The sequence below is a fragment of the Lethenteron reissneri genome, chromosome 48 (assembly GCF_015708825.2).
Source record: "Lethenteron reissneri isolate LAM-NWPU_2019-01 chromosome 48, ASM1570882v1, whole genome shotgun sequence".
NCBI classification, from domain to species: domain Eukaryota; kingdom Metazoa; phylum Chordata; class Hyperoartia; order Petromyzontiformes; family Petromyzontidae; genus Lethenteron; species Lethenteron reissneri.
Window position 1 is genome coordinate 6,982,140 of NC_083826.1, and position 16,734 is coordinate 6,998,873.

General features: G+C 51.3%; 1 protein-coding gene across 1 annotated transcript in view; it reads right to left on the minus strand.

The window, feature by feature from the left end:
* The window catches only part of LOC133354672 (astrotactin-2-like), a 484,322-nt gene that overhangs the window by 327,734 nt on the left and 139,854 nt on the right, over positions 1–16,734 (minus strand). Inside the window, exons 7-8 of the mRNA XM_061571710.1 lie at positions 15,362–15,508; positions 3,327–3,497 (exon numbers count right to left, since the gene is read on the minus strand). Coding sequence (XP_061427694.1) covers positions 3,327–3,497; positions 15,362–15,508 — 318 coding nt within the window. The remainder of the gene's footprint in view (positions 1–3,326; positions 3,498–15,361; positions 15,509–16,734) is intronic.

Sequence of the window (16,734 nt, forward strand, 5' to 3'; positions counted from 1 at the left end):
CGATGGTTTTATGTCACAAGATTGCGACAGATGGTGGCGGCTCGGGAAAGGGTCTACATCCAGCAGTGGATTGACCAAGGCTGGTTATGCCGATTATACAGTAAAAAAAATTGCATCACGTTTGACGCACTGCGCTGTTAATTTGGAGGTCTACGTTCGAATCCCGGTTACAGGCGACATCAATTTGGGGAGTTGTATCTGCACCAGTCCTGGGCCCCTCGCCCTTCGTGAACCCGCACAGACCCACGAGGTGCAGTAGGGTCAAACAGCCCTCAAGGCTGACATGGGGAAGAGGTCATTCGGCTACAGCAGCTTGACAAAATGCGGTTTCCATTATGAATGTATAAATAAACGCATACATACATTCATATATGAATGCACACACTGGATGTATTTATTGAAACATTCATATATGCATGCAGCAGTAACTTACATGACCAAGCACACGTACCCTGCTGTCGCACGAATTATGAATTGTCTTAACTTTTCCAACTGTCAGGAATACAACTTTTTTTTGTACTGCATGTGTTAATTATAATCAAAGGTGTCAGTTTTGTTGCCAGATAGAAGGGTAAAGAACCAATTATCATATTTTTACTGGCAAATGAGGTCCCCATAGTGGCCTATCAGTACTTAAAACTTTCGTGACTGTAGGAATTCATACTTTATGTTCTTTCGGTAAAGTCTCTACCCTCCCTCTTTCTGTCCCCCTGTCTCTGCCCTCTTCCTCCCCCCATTGTCTAACACACTTGGACTGCGCCCTCGCCTTTAGCTCCACCTCTATCTCTACCCCCCTTCTCTCTCCCCCTGTCTCTGCCCCCTCCCTCCGCCCATTGTCTAATGCACTCCATTGTCTAACGCACGACTTGTACCCCCTCTCTCTGTCCCCCTATCTCTACCCCCCCCCCGTCTTCACTCTCCCCCTATCTCTACCCCCCTTCTCCCCCCCCTGTCTCTGACCCCTCTCTCTCCCCATTGGTCACCTACATTTGCGCTGGCTGCCGCGCCCATGCATTTTGAAAGTCCTGAAAAGCAGTTGCATTTGGAGGCTTGCCCCCTCTTTTCTCTCCGCTTGTGTTGCGATCGAAACGACGTGGTTTTTTGCTTTCATTATTTTCTATTTATTATTTTTATTTTTATTAAGAATATAGGCTTATCGATATTTTAAGTAATTAAAAGTCTGTGAAACAGTAAGATCAACAAATTGACGTTCATTTGTGAGCCAGTTAAATGTTTTATAGAAAAGTGCGGAAGGCGGTCATTCCTCACATGTTTACTAGGTGAGCTTTGAGAAAATTATCAAAATTGGTTTTAACTTCCAACAATTAAGTGCCATAATCATCAATGCTTCTATCACTCCACCTTAGAAAATCATCATCTATTTAAGAGGGCCGTTCACACTCCAGACGCGAGTCAAATTTCAAACTCAAATTGTCTCCCTCCTGCAGTTAGTCAGAGTAAGACGCTCATCTCTACCGACAGCCACAAACCAATGGTGGAAATTCCACATTCCCATGGCCGGATGCCGCCTGTAATTACACATTCTCCTAGACATATACCAACATTTAATTTGTCTATTTGCTGAAGCTGCTTCACCGTATCATAGAATTTGTACTTGATCATGAGTATTGTACTGACCGTACACTCACCAAACTATTTTCCAACCCACTGACACCATGACCACCGATATTGTCGAGAAGAACCACATTGATGGGCCGTGTGATTTGGGTTCAGTTGTTTTGGCCTCTGCCCAATGCCCTATGACTTGAGTTCATCGGCATTCACAGCGGTGCAGAGGTAGTGGACCTCACCCAAATGCCTTCTTCACATTGCCCAATTGTTACAATTCAGACCTGAACACAGCTGTAAAAGAAATAAAATATTCCCTCAGCCTCTCATTTCTGCTGTCACAGACCCGGTCATTCCACATTATTTATTTCCAACAAAGTTTTCAAAGCAATTCATATCTCAGACAACACCCACCCCCTACTCCCTGTCATATTACAGCTTATCACTGCAGGGCCTACGACGAGGCATATGGCTGATGTTTGCACACTGTGAAAATCCCATGTTTCCCCGCACACTGTGTTTGGGCTGAGTCAATCCTCCAAAGAGGATTTGAATATACGCGACCACGTCCCTAATATAAAGTAATACGTTCCTACAGCCGCCTTTTACTGAAACCGAACATTTTACGTGTGAAAAAAACAAGAGTGTCAAAATGCCGTTACTTGCATCTCGTTACGGTTCTGTGTTGTCAACTTGCACACACGCGGTCAGTCACTTCCGTGTCACAACAGTATTTCAACTTCTTGGTTCTTTCGGTAAAGTCACGTAGAAGGGAAATAATAAAATAATAAAAATAAAACATGATAAAATAATTCTCACGACGTTTCGGAGGCAACACAAGCTTCCGTCTTCAGGTGGAACCGTCATTTTATTATTTCCCTTCTACGTGACTTTACCGAAAGAACCAAGAAGATTAATCCCTGCAGTCACGAAAGCTTTAAATTGAAAGTATTTCAACTCTCATGGTTACCATTCTAATGAGCTTCACTACGACCACTACACCCATGTTATGGACCAGACCGACTGTTTTTCGTCTCATCCCATGCTGCGTCCAACCTCCACAGTGCAGGTGGCAGCATTCCTCCCCCTGATTCTTCTTCTTCTTCTCCAATAGTCTCTTTTTCCCAAGTTGCTTCATAATAATGATGACTTCACTTCTCTAGAACTGCTTTTTGTGTTTAGTTTGTCCTGCTTCCCCTGCACCTCCGATTAGCACGGCTGGCTACGTACGGTGCGACAGAAGTTCAACAAACATTCATAGATTGCCCGAATCATTAAACACTTTCATACATCTTCTTGGTTATTTCGGTAAAGTCACGTAGAAGGGTAATTATAAAATATAAAAAATAATACATATGTTTTATTTTAAAAACTTACTATGTTATATTTTTAAAACATATTATGTTTTATTTTTATTATTGTATTACTTTCCTTCTACGTGACTTTACCGAAAGAACCAATAATATGAATCCCTGCAGTCACGAAAACTTTGAATAGAAAATTAAAATTCATACATCTATTAAACCATCACTGGTGTTGTTTGTTGCTGGCTACTTGGCATTGTGGGCCAATGGGCCTGTGCTCCATAACCGTGATGATAACAGAGGGGAGAGAGGAGAGCAAGAGAAAAAATAGCACAACCAACCCCCAACAAATGAAAACGACGACGAGAAACAACCGGGCAAACGAATCACGGCGGATGGGAACACGACCGACCGAGAGATTCCTCGACGAATGGGAAACGCGACTCCGCTCACCGGTCTCGGGGTCACAGAGGTGCTCGCAGGGGCTGAGGGTCCGCTCGGCGCAGGGGTCGCGCACCCACGGGATCGATTCGTTGGCGCCCTGCCGGTACAGCACCACCTTGGCCGGGTTGAGCCAGTCCGACACGTCCAGGTGGGCACCCTCAGACAGCACGAACACGCTGCCTGCGCCGCGGCAGACGGAGGACGGTGAGCGGTCAGTGTTTTGTTTCTGGCATTCGTTGCTGTTGCTTTTATTCGTTGGTTCGCTTGTCGATCCGATCGTCCTGGTGAGGGTCGCGGTGGCAGCATGTTGAGTAGGGCGCTCCAGATCTCACTTTCCCTGGTGACAGACTCCAGCACTACACTATACACTACACTATACACTACACTATACACTACACTATACACTACACTATACACTACACTATACACTACACTATACACTACACTATACACTACTACACTACTATACACTACACTATACACTACTATACACTAGACTATACACTACGACACTATACACTACAATACACTACACTAGACACTACTATACACTACTACACTATACACTACACTACTATACACTACACTATATACTACTGTAATGCAGGCGCGGGCGACCTCCCGGATGTGACGTCTCGGAGAGGTGGAGTTAGGTGACGTGGGAGGAAAGGTTAAGGTTCTTAAGGGAGGAGACCGGAAGAGGAAGGCAGAACGAGTGGGACTGGACCAGAGTAAGGCCACGTGGGCAAAGCCAAGGGGTGGCAGCGGCGGCCAGCGGTGGCCAGCTAAGGGAGCAGCCAGCGGAGCTGCGAGAGAAGACAGCGGTGGGGCGGCTGGAGAGAAGGCGGACGAGGAGCTGCGGGGAACACAGCCGGCGAGGCTGTGTGTGAGGGAGAGGCTACGAGAGCGACGAGAGGAGAGAGAGGCTGAGAGAACGACGAGGGGAGAAACTGCAGGAGAGCAGTATCAGTGTCAGTATAGAGTCTTATAGAAGGACAGCCGTGCGGGTTAAGAGAGAAGAACCGAATAAAGGACACCAAGCCAGACATCGTGGTCGAGTCCTTTATTACATTGGTGTCGGAAGTGCAACGGCATGTCGAAACAAGTGAGAAAGAAAAATGTTCCAGCGCCGGCATCGGCTTCTTCGTCCGAAGACGAAGACTTCCCTCCAAACATGGATCCCGCCAGGGTGGTGGAGGAGAGCCCTGCTGAAACGAGTGCGGGGACGGGAGTGGAAGATGTAGCCACAGTGTCAGGGCCGCCGACACCATCAGACGCTGATCGGCGATGGCTGCAGGTGGCTGAGCAACTGGAGACTCTCAAGGACGCCCTGGGCCAATTGTGTCATCTCGTCACCCCAAGCACGGCGACGGAGAGAGCGGAGAGTGCTCCACAGGCCGCCACGGGTTCTTCACTCCCGGCGCCATGGGCCACGCGGCAGGAGGCCGCCATCTTGCGCGTGCCGCGGCGGGAATCCGCCATCTTGACCACGCCGCGATTCGACGCCATTTTGAATTTGCCTCCGGAGGAACCATCGGCGGAGGGCGGAGTGAAGCGAAGTCGGAGTCGCCATCTCACCACGGTCAAGGAATTCGCCATTGGGGGCGACTGGAGCGCTTTCGCCTGCAGATTTTTAGCGGCGGTCCGTTCTGCGAGATGGACCGATGCTGAGGCCTTGGAAGTGTTGCCGACTCTTCTGGACGACGAATCTGTTCGTTTTTTTCGCTCCATTAAGGCCGAGAAGAAGAGGACATTATATGGAGTTTTTCAAGAAATGGCCGACGCCTACGAGCCACCTGACGACGCGCATCGGCGATTCGCTCAACGACAACGAGCGCCCGAGGAGTCGCCTGTGGCGTACAGGGGTGCAGTGCTTGATTTGGCTATGGCCGCGTATCCAGATACAACACCTGACCTGCTCGAGCCTCTCATCTTGGGCAAGATGCTCGAGCTGTCGCGGGATCTTGGGATTCCCATGCCGGTGTGCGGGCATGAGAAGCTCACCTCCCGGGCGGCGGCGAAATGTCTGGATGCACAATTCAACCTACGACGATGGAAACAGGTCACGGCGTGGACAGGGGGGCCCGTCGCGGAGGGTGGCGCTCTGGGTTGGGACCCTACGAAGTCGGTATACGTGCCGGATGAGCGGGGCCCTCAGGAGCTGACGGCCGCCTCGGTGCCATGGTCAGGCCGCGGTGGACCGGCCTCTCGTGCTGCACCGCCGATACGCGGGCGGCGCGATGCAAGGCCTGCGCTTCGGCGCAACGACGCCGATTGCTTCCGCTGCGGACGGAAGGGCCACTACGCGAAGGACTGCTGGGCCCGCATCCCGGGTCCGCCACAACAGGAGGCCTCATTACCGGCCAAGCCGCCCAAGGATCCACCGAAACAGGCAAGTCGGCACGCACCAGACACCCGGCAAGGCTTTACACCTCACCCATCACCTTCGTTGTGCGGTCATAGTGTTGTTGTTAAAGAGGGACCTTCGACGGGGCCTTGTCGCTCTGTGACGCAGTGGCGCAAATTGGCACGGAGGGTTGTTGCGGCCGCTACGGGTTCGTCCACCGTGCCGGGGTCTATACAAGGGGTGGACGTGCGCATTTTGGTCGATTCCGGGGCGTCCGCGACTATTATTTCGGATGTCATTTTTCATCTGTTAGGCATCCCACCCGGGGCCGTGCGTCCGGTTTACGGGTCGTGCGTCGCTGCGAACGGGGGTAGTATGGGCATCGTGGGCCAGGTGGACGCTAAAATATCTATTGGGGATGTGTCGGCCTCGGGCGTTGTGTTGATTTCAAGATCCTTGGCAGTTCCCTGTTTATTGGGCACTGATTTTCTGGCTAAGATGCCTATTTTGATCAAAATTAATGAGAATTGTATTGAACTGCCGGGTGGCCGTCAAATTTCGTTTCTGCCGTCGCCCTGGGGGCGACCTGCTTCGGCCGTACAAGTGCAGGCGCTATCCGTGGCATCTGTTGATATTCCACCTGGTTCACAGATGCTTATTCCCCTGCGGTATCGGAAGCCCCTGCCTGGTCGGCTGGGAGCGGTTGGGATCTTGTTGTCACCTTCAGCCTCGATAACGGCCGGATCGGCGCTGGTCGGAGCGCAGACCATCGTCCGGCCAGATCAATTACCGTTTTTGCAGGTGCTCAATGCGGGTACGGAAAATGTCTGTGTCCCAGCCGGCACGGTTGTGGCACATGCCACCACGGCATTTACGGCTCACGATTGTTCGCATAGCCAGGGAGTGGTTGCTGGTGTTTCCGAGCCTGTGGCTTCGGATGACCGCTGGATTGCTAGCTTATGTGACGGAAATTCTTCCCTGTCTGTGGATCAACGGGGTGCGCTTCATAAATTGTTATTGACGTATTCCGATGTGTTTAGCTCCAATGATTTGGATTTGGGACGCACCTCATTGCTTCACCATCACATTGCTACAGGCGACGCTGCCCCTATTCGGTTGAATTCGCACCGAATGAGTCCGGCCGAGCGAGAACACGTTCGGGGGGCAGTGGAGGATATGTTGGCTGCGGATATTATATCGCCGTCGAACAGCCCATGGGGCGCGCCTGTGGTTTTGGTTAAGAAAAAGGATGGCAAATTGCGATTCTGTGTTGACTTTCGAAAATTGAATAAGATATCGGTGGCAGATGCGTATCCCCTGCCGCGTATGGACGACTCCCTCGACGCATTGTCGGGGGCTAAGTATTTCTCTACACTGGACCTCTCTTCGGGATTTTGGCAGCTTCCCCTTGACGAGCCCTCACGGGAGAAGACCGCATTCCGTACGCCGCAGGGGTTGTTTCAATTTAACTGCCTTCCGATGGGGCTGAATGCGGCCCCTGCCACATTTCAAAGGCTCATGGAACTCGTTTTGACGGGGTTGCAGTGGGAGACATGTCTCATATATTTGGACGATATCATCGTCTTCAGCCGCACATTTGATGAACATTTAAGGCGGCTGGAGACGGTGTTCGCGAGGATGCGCTCCGCGAACTTGAAATTTAAACCAAAGAAATGTCACCTACTGCAACGGTCCGTCCGTTATTTGGGGCACATCGTGAGTGCTGAGGGGGTGTCTACGGACCCGGAAAAAACGGCGTGCGTCCGAGATTGGCCGACTCCGGTCACCGTGGGGGATGTACGTCGCTTTCTGGGATTTGCCTCGTATTATCGAAGATTTGTACCGAATTTTGCGACCATCGCGAGGCCCTTGCACCTCCTTACGGGTAAGGGACGTAAGTTTGCGTGGGGACCGCCGGAAGAGGCGGCCTTTCAGAGTCTGCGTAATCTGTTGGCTACCGCCCCAACATTGGATTATCCGGATTTCAATCAACCGTTCATTCTTGATACGGATGCGAGCGACACAGGTATTGGCGCGGTGTTGTCTCAGTCTAAAGGGGGCGTAGAGCGCGTCGTTGCGTATGGTAGCCGGGTCCTGTCGCCCGCGGAAACACGCTACTGTGTCACTCGCAGGGAACTCTTAGCCGTTGTTTTTTTCCTACGTCAGTTTCGACCGTACCTGTACGGCCGTTCCTTTATCGTACGTACGGATCATGCGGCCTTGCAATATGCCCTTAAAATGGATCAACCTTCCGGCCAGCTGTCGCGTTGGTTGGACACGCTGCAAGAATTTTCATTTCAAATTCACCATCGTAAAGGGGTGCGCCATGCGAACGCAGACGCACTTTCTAGGTTGCCGCAGCGCTCCCCTTGCAAATGTGCGTCGGGGACGCAGAGATGTGCGCCCAGCCTACCCCCCCCTCAGCCGGTGGTATTGGCTGTGGAGAAGTCGGATGCTACTGTGGAACCGGGGCCGACTGATGGGGTTTTGAATCTGCCACGGTCTGTTTGGATAAGGGAGCAAATGATGGATGAGTCGTTAGTGTCCTTGCGGAAGCGATCCAAAGTGGAGGTTGGGGGTCCGGTTACGGAGGGTGCGCCGGAAACCGCGGTCCGAGATGGTCTGCTTATGTGGAGGGAAAGTCTCCAGGAACACTGGCGTCTAGTGGTGCCTGCGTCCCTCCGATACGAGTTGATTAGAACTCTCCATTGTGACACGCTATTACATCTGGGTGTGCAGAAGACCTTGTTGACGTTGCAACGTCATTATTTTTGGCACGGCATGTCGACGGATGTCGTGGGGCACGTCCGCGCGTGCCCTGACTGTGCCCGGCGTAAGCCTCCTAAACATCCTTATGTGCCACCCTTACAGTCAATTCGGGTGTCTCGGGTCAATGAATTGGTGGCACTGGACATTTTGGGACCTTTCCCACCTTCGGCGAGGGGTAATAAATATTTGCTGGTCGGGGTTGAGTACCTCTCCCGTTGGCCGATGGCCTGGCCGTTGCCCGATCAATCGGCCGCGGCCATTACCGACGCCTTTTTGTTCGGATATGTTATGGACAAGGGTGCGCCGGAGAGACTCCTTACGGATCAGGGCCGAAATTTTTCTTCGAAATTATTGGCGGAAGTATGCGCGGGCCTAGGGACTAAGAAGGTCCGGACATCCCCATACCATCCGCAAACGGATGGTATGGTTGAGCGGCTAAACCGGACATTGTCTGCCATGCTGTGCCACACGGTGAGTGAGCAACAATCGGATTGGGACCTGCACATCCCGGGGGTGCTTTCGGCGTACAGGATGACTCCTCATGCGGCTACGGGTTATTCGCCATTTTACCTTATGTATGGTCGGGAAAACGTGCCGCCAATGGATGTGCAGATGGGAACCGGTGTGAGGGGACCTTGTAAACCGCTTCCTGACTACATTCGGGACACTGTTCGCCGGGTCTCGGAGGCGCGGGAGAGTGCCCGTGTGGCTACGGCCAAAGCTCAGGCCCGAAATGAGAGGTACGCACGGCGTTCCAAAGGGGAGTGCCCCTGGAAGGTTGGGGACCTGGCCTGGCTCCATTGCCCGCAGGTGCGGCCGGGTACCTCTCCCAAATTTCACAAACCTTGGCGAGGGCCTGTCCGCCTCATTGAGGTTCCTAATCCTCAGTCGGCGCGTGTTCAAATTGGTTCTCGCCGCTGGTTTGTTCACACGTCGCGCTTGAAACCGTATGTTGCTCCCCTACATGATGCATCATCTCCCAATGTTGCCTTGCCGGGGTCTGTTGCTGCCGACTCTCCCCCGCCTGCGTCCATTGATCTTGCTAGAGCGCCTGTCGTACCTGTTCCAGGCAGGCCGGCCTTGACACCGGAGGGGACGAGGCGCTCTGCTCGGAGGGTGCCTGCCAGATCTGCGGGTCCTTCGAGCCCTGCAGCCCTTCCGACCCCGCTGCAGACGCATCCGCGGGACAAGCCCAAAACTGATCCTTCAAGGACACGGGACGTTGGTGGACTTCCAACAGCGACAGGGGGATTTCACCCTGTCGCTCCTCAAACTCAATCACGTTCCCGTTCCGCGGATGGGCCGCCGACCGTCCGGGACGGGCCGGCGACCCGCACACGCTCTAAATCCCTTGTGTTTCGTTGATTGTTATGTTGTATTGTTCTTACTGTGTATTTATTGCCTGCTTCTGCTACGTTATTGATTGTTGAGTTGTGTTGATTGTTCTTACTGTTATATTGCATGCTTGGTGTCCTTTGGTGTGTTACGCTCGGGTTCGCCCGCATTACTGTTGGTGTTGTTCAGCCGAGGTCGGCTGGGTTTTTCTCCACGGGGGAGGGTGGTGTAATGCGGGCGCGGGCGACCTCCCGGATGTGACGTCTCGGAGAGGTGGAGTTAGGTGACGTGGGAGGAAAGGTTAAGGTTCTTAAGGGAGGAGACCGGAAGAGGAAGGCAGAACGAGTGGGACTGGACCAGAGTAAGGCCACGTGGGCAAAGCCAAGGGGTGGCAGCGGCGGCCAGCGGTGGCCAGCTAAGGGAGCAGCCAGCGGAGCTGCGAGAGAAGACAGCGGTGGGGCGGCTGGAGAGAAGGCGGACGAGGAGCTGCGGGGAACACAGCCGGCGAGGCTGTGTGTGAGGGAGAGGCTACGAGAGCGACGAGAGGAGAGAGAGGCTGAGAGAACGACGAGGGGAGAAACTGCAGGAGAGCAGTATCAGTGTCAGTATAGAGTCTTATAGAAGGACAGCCGTGCGGGTTAAGAGAGAAGAACCGAATAAAGGACACCAAGCCAGACATCGTGGTCGAGTCCTTTATTACACTACTATACACTACACTATGCACTATTACACTACTATACACTACACTATATACTACTATACACTACACTATACACTATTACACTACTATACACTACATTATACACTACTATACACTACCGTACACCACACAATACACTACTATACACTACTACACTATACACTACTATACACTACATTAGACACTACTATACACTACACTATACACTACTACACTATTATACACTACACTATACACTACTACACTAGTATACACTACACTATACACTACACTATAAACTACTATACAATACACTATACACTAGTATACACTAGTATACACTACACCATGCACAACTATACACTACACTATAAACTACTATACACTACCCTGTACACTACTATACACAGACTCTAGCTCTTCCTGGGGAATTTCCAGTTGTTCCCAAGCCAGCCGAGTGACACAGTCCCGCCAGTGTGTCCTGGGTCCATCACAAACAAACATTTTCTATTGAGCAGTTAAAGCTGCACCGAGCTATATAACTCTTTTTCAGAAGCGACCTGGCCACAAGTGATTGCTCAACGAAGTGGCTTATCACGTGGAAATGTACAGCAGCCACGTACTCTAAATGTACGTTTCTAAATGTGGAGGGAAAAACTGGAGGACCTGGAGAAAAATCTACGTGACTACGGGTAGAACAAGCAAACTCCAAATATACAGCAGGCGTCATGGTCGGGATCTAAACCACGACCTACCGTATACAAGGCGCGGTAGTTAACATCTTTTCACTGTGGTGCCCCACATCGCAACTCTCTGAAAATGCCGCTCATGCTAGCCGCGGTGAGTGTAGTTGGCGACGAAGGGTATGTACGTACGTGTGTATGCCGAACTTCTTTCGCACCATACATCGCCACCCTTGCTCATCGGCAAGGTCATACTTATTATTAAAATCACCTTGCATCCTCGGCAAGGTAATAACAATAAGAATAATAAATTGGACTGATACAGCGTTGCCCCATAGAGCGAAGCCTTTGACCTCGGAGAGCAAAGGAGCTCTCGATGGAACGCAGGGGGCAAAGCAATTCGTGAAGGGAGTGTGGTGCGCGAGATCATTTGGGGCCGTGAAAGTAAGACGAAGGCTTTTTAACGCCACGTCAGACACAGTCGTCTGCATGATGCCCAGACGTTTGGCTCTTCACGTGCTGCAAATTTAATTTCGCAAAAAAAACATGCAATTTTAAATTTCGATTTAAAGCTTTCGTGACTGCAGGGATTCATCTTCTTGGTTCTTTCGGTAAGTCACGTAGAAGGGAAGTAATAAAATAATAAAAATAAAACATAATAAAACAATTCTCACGACGTTTCGGCCACAACGCAAGCAGCCGTCCTCTTCACCTGAGGACGGCTGCTTGCGTTGTGGCCGAAACGTCGTGAGAATTGTTTTATTATGTTTTATTTTTATTATTTTATTACTTCCCTTCTACGTGACTTTACCGAAAGAACCAAGAAGAAAGCATGCAATGTCCATTGCACGGGCGGACGTTGAAAAGGGCACCCTGCCTGCAGAGGCGCTTACTCACGAACACGACTGGCGGAAGGGCTTCCGCTTAGCGGGGGCCTCCTGGACCTCTTCCACGCTGCACAGGCATCTTGGAAGAGGTGGGAGCATACCCGTACTTTACCACACCGCACGCAGAGCCTGCCGATCGACCGACTGTGGCGAAGCCATTTGAACTGCTCGGGCCGACGCTGGTTGAGGGTTTCGAAAACGTTTCCCAGTGTTTTCGTGACTGCAGGGATTCATCCTCTTGGTTCTTTTGGTAAAGTCACGTAGAATGGAAATAATGCGTAGGAGGTTTGCCGGGGGGTTTAAATTCCTACGCATTTCACAATTAGTACTAATCGCATATCTGCATTTCCCATAAATATGCTAAAATTCCTCTTGATAAGCAAATTCTTTTGTCAAGGCGCTCTTCCCCCTCCATCCCAGCTTAAATAGACGCTCCAAGCCTGGGGTGTGTCATTCAGACTCTGTCTTCTCGACAGACCTGTTCTTCACCTGCTTGCGTTGTGGCCGAAACGTCGTGAGAATTATTTTATTATGTTTTATTTGTATTATTTTATTATTTCCATTCTACGTGACTTTACCAAAAGAACCAAGAAGATGTTTCCCAGTGTCTCTGCTGCGAGCGTGGGGAAATCGAATCGAACTGGCGACCTCTGTGCTGCAAGTCCCAGTGCGCTAGGCAGTGCACAACGGCAGCATCTCTACCCCCAATCCGTTGCATGCCCAACAAACAGTAAAGAGTTTTTTATTCACTTTATTTTAATTATTGTTTTTCTATCTACGCGATTTTACCGAAAAAAACAAAGAATATAGGTATTTTTGAGAAGCGCATATGGAAAAGTCGCCTAAAACAAACGTCGCCTTTACTTTCCAGCGCTGTCATTGTGTATAAACTATGTAATGCATTAGGGTATTGACTTCACCAGACACCGTAATGAAAAATCAGGCAGCAAGCATGAGCCTGCATGTAACTTTTCATATTTTTCATTGCGAAAAAAAATCACAATTCTCGCCCCAAATATTTAGAGCACTGGGCGACCTAATGACAGCTCCCCTAGGCCACGCAATGAACACGCTATGAAGAAGTAGCACGCGGATAAAACAACGCGGAAACTCGTACATCATCCTGTGTTCCATTAACATGTCTCGCATGCAGAGCAGACATCACATTTGCACACAAATACATCGGCGCCCATTAACGCCCGGCCTCCCAACACACGTGCACGTTCCTCGTGGTTTATTTTTTGCTTGCGGTTATTTTCACCGACGGTGGCTTTCGCCAGACCAACTTTTTAATCCAAACCAATGGCTCCGAATCCCCACAAAGGCTCACGCCATGGCGCATTTGTCACCTGGTCCACCTGGGCACGTGCGCAAATTGAACGCGGGTGTGGTTGTCGCACGCGCGTGTGGATACGCGAGCGTGCCTGAGCATGGTAAGTCTGCAATGCCACTCCGTCTGGTCTGCTGGGTCGGGGTCAGCGTTTGGAGCAAGAAGAGGGAGGGTGGGTGGGTGGTTGGGAGGGCAGGGGCGGGAACAGCTTATTTTCAAAAAAAAATTATATCTTGAACGGCGAGGTCGGCATTTCTTTGGAAGAGACATCACCTGCGATGAGCACGGTTGTCTATGCACGGTGCGATAGAAGACAAAAGACAAAAATACCCCATATAGCCTTAACAAACTGCTGGGGAAAGTGTGGTTAGCGAGGGGGTGGGTGGCCAGCACCACGCTGGGTCGTCTTTGTCTCCCGAGTGGCGATGTTCACACACCGCACCAGGTACTAATTTGAGGCTGAGTCGACCTAGCAGAGGCCCAGGACCGGTTCAGATAATCGTCACTGGTGCCGACCATGAGTGGGAATCAAACTCATGCTCGTGGTGCAGTGTGCTAACCGCTGCACAACTGCTCCCCATGTATGTATGTACGTTGAAAGAAGTTCAACGTACAGACACATACACAGGTCACCTGACGACTCCGTTGTCTGGCGACTCCCCCTTCGAGTGCTCAGCCTCAATTTCCACAGTCGCGATCGATGTTGTGAAATCGCCTTAATTGGGCGACTGAGCCCGACAATCGAAGTTGGACAGCCGGAGGGAGAGCATGGGTGCGACGAGCAGCCTGCGGCCGAGTTAGTGAACCACGTTTGCTGGACGGTTTCATTAGGCGACAGCCGTGGAAGTTTGGGTTCCCACCGAACGTCCTCGGAGGTGGTGACCTCACTCAAAACGTCTGGAGCTGCAACGTTTAAATTCGACGATTTAGAGCCGTGCGCACGCAGTTGCTACGCTGAGTGAGAGCAATCTTAGTTTGTTGTGTTAATCGCTGTTCATCTTCTTGGTTCTTTCGGTAAAGTCACGTAGAAGGGAAATAATAAAATAAGAAGATGAATCCCTGCAGTCACGCAAGCTTTAAATCGAAATTTAATCGCTATTGTTGAGTCTAAATGAGCACGTGGAGTGACAATTACAGTCTGTTCGTGAATCTGAGCCAACACGCGGATTGTGGTTAGAGCCGGTTATGTCACAGATCAACAAAACGGTACCTATTTTAGTCACCATTGCTCCTCTATCGCTCCGGCCATGGTTCCAGTTCCCGTGAACATGATTCGTCCACCGGTGTCTAATCTACATCATCTACACTGTGTTCACCAACCACACCGTGGGTCAAATTGCTTCTCGGGTCCGCTTCTTCCCCCACCCTGTTCAACCTTGGAGCTCTTCAGAGGTGCAAGTCCAAGTCGAGTCTGAAGTCATCAAATTCATGACTCGAGTCTGACTCGAGTCCAAGTCACATGACTCGAGTCCACACCTCAGAGGTGGGACAAAGTCATTGTTATGCAAGTCCAAGTCGAGTCTGAAGTCATCAAATTCATGACTCGAGTCTGACTCGAGTCCAAGTCACATGACTCGAGTCCACACCTCAGAGGTGGGACAAAGTCATTGTTATGCAAGTCCAAGTCGAGTCTGAAGTCATCAAATTCATGACTCGAGTCTGACTCGAGTCCAAGTCACATGACTCGAGTCCACACCTCTGGAGCTCTTATATAGCCTCGCTCAATTCGAGAAATGCGTTCACTCTGACCTGCCTCAACCGTGACGGTGCTGTTTGTTGCTGGCCAACTCGGGGGTGTTGGCCCTTTCGAGGCCTGTGCTCAGCAGCTGCGTGTTTTAGTCAAGAAAAAAAAGATCAGCAGGCGCTACGTGAAATTGGCACATCGCACGAGCGTCAGAGATGGCGACGGCTCGGGGAGGGATGGGGATGTCACGATTGGGGAGGAAGTGTCGGTCCATGTGCGGTGCAGCGCACGCACGTACGCACGCACGCACGTGTCGCAGGGCGATCGTACCGTCGGCCACGAACTGCTCGGGGACGTGCAGCGTGACGCGCACGGTGAGCGGGCAGGCGAGGTGCACGCCGCACACCATGGCCACGGCGCACGTCGTCACGCTCAGCAGGGCCAGCGTCGTCTTGCCAACGGGACTCCGGGGAGAGCCTGAGAGCGGAGGGGGGAACGGAGGCGAGAGACGGGCGGGGGGGGGGGGGTTAGCGGAGAGGTGGGGGATCATGGGAAAGTACGCGGCGGGGGAGATGGGGAAATTATTACTTCTACATTTATTCAATTCTGATTTAATTGAGGCTGGCGTACAGATGCCGTGTGCCCACCGGATGCGGCCACCCCACCACCCACCGCCCCCTTAGGGAGGAGGAGAAGCATTGTAACCTAGAGACCGAATCCATCGTGCCTGCAAGGTGGTCCCTTGACAGCAGGGGTTGTGTAACGTGGTGTGAGAGGATCTTTCTGCCAGCGGAGGTGGCAGCAATATCCCTCCCCATGCGTGTTTTTGTAACATTTTAATAAAAATGAAAGGAAAATGTTCAGCCCCGCAATTGTGCGATGGCCTCCACTGGAGAGAGCTTCGAGAGAGAGGGTACTTTTGGCCTACTCTTCCATGCTGTGTAACTGCATTACATTGCTGAGAGAGCAGAAGCGGGGGGGGGGGCAGATTTAATAAACTCGCACCGTCATAGTTTCGACTGCCGTCCCAAGCGATCGAATGAAACCGGTGACTTCTGGATTTACAGCCATTACACTTACGGCAAAATAACAGCGTTCTCATGAATAAAGAAAAAAAACACCCTAATTGTTCATTTCACAGAACTGAATCATGTCTTGTTACTGCTGCCTCAAGTGCATTTATTTTCAATTGTGATGGTTAATGGTGCAGTGGGGTGTTTCATGCCTGGATCTTCCAAAGCCACAAGTTCCCCCCACTGGGGACTGAGACTCTTACAGCTGGCAGCACAACCACGACCGTCACCATCATCGTCATCGTGGGGACATTGTCTTATCAACTGCTGGATGGAGGCAACCCTACGCCTTGCCAATCCGCCTACCACCCGGTTTCCGCACGTGAAGCGATTTCGTCGCTCCATCTCCGTCCGGGCTCTCGAACATCGCTTGCCCATCGGCCATCATCGCCGTCCGGCGATGCGCTCCTACCCAAGCTCATTCACTGCTCATTCGTCAGGCTCCTGCAGCAGCCTGAACGATTCGGTGCCTGGGCATCGGCGTGAGCGCAGCGGAAAGGCGTGGAGTCGTGGAGCCGCGAGCGACAATGGGGAGGTTTCGAAGTCGTACTTTTTCATGATTTCGTAAAAGTCTCGTGCGCCATGAATGCGACGCACACGTTCTCTGAAAGCAATGTTTGCTCAACGTGC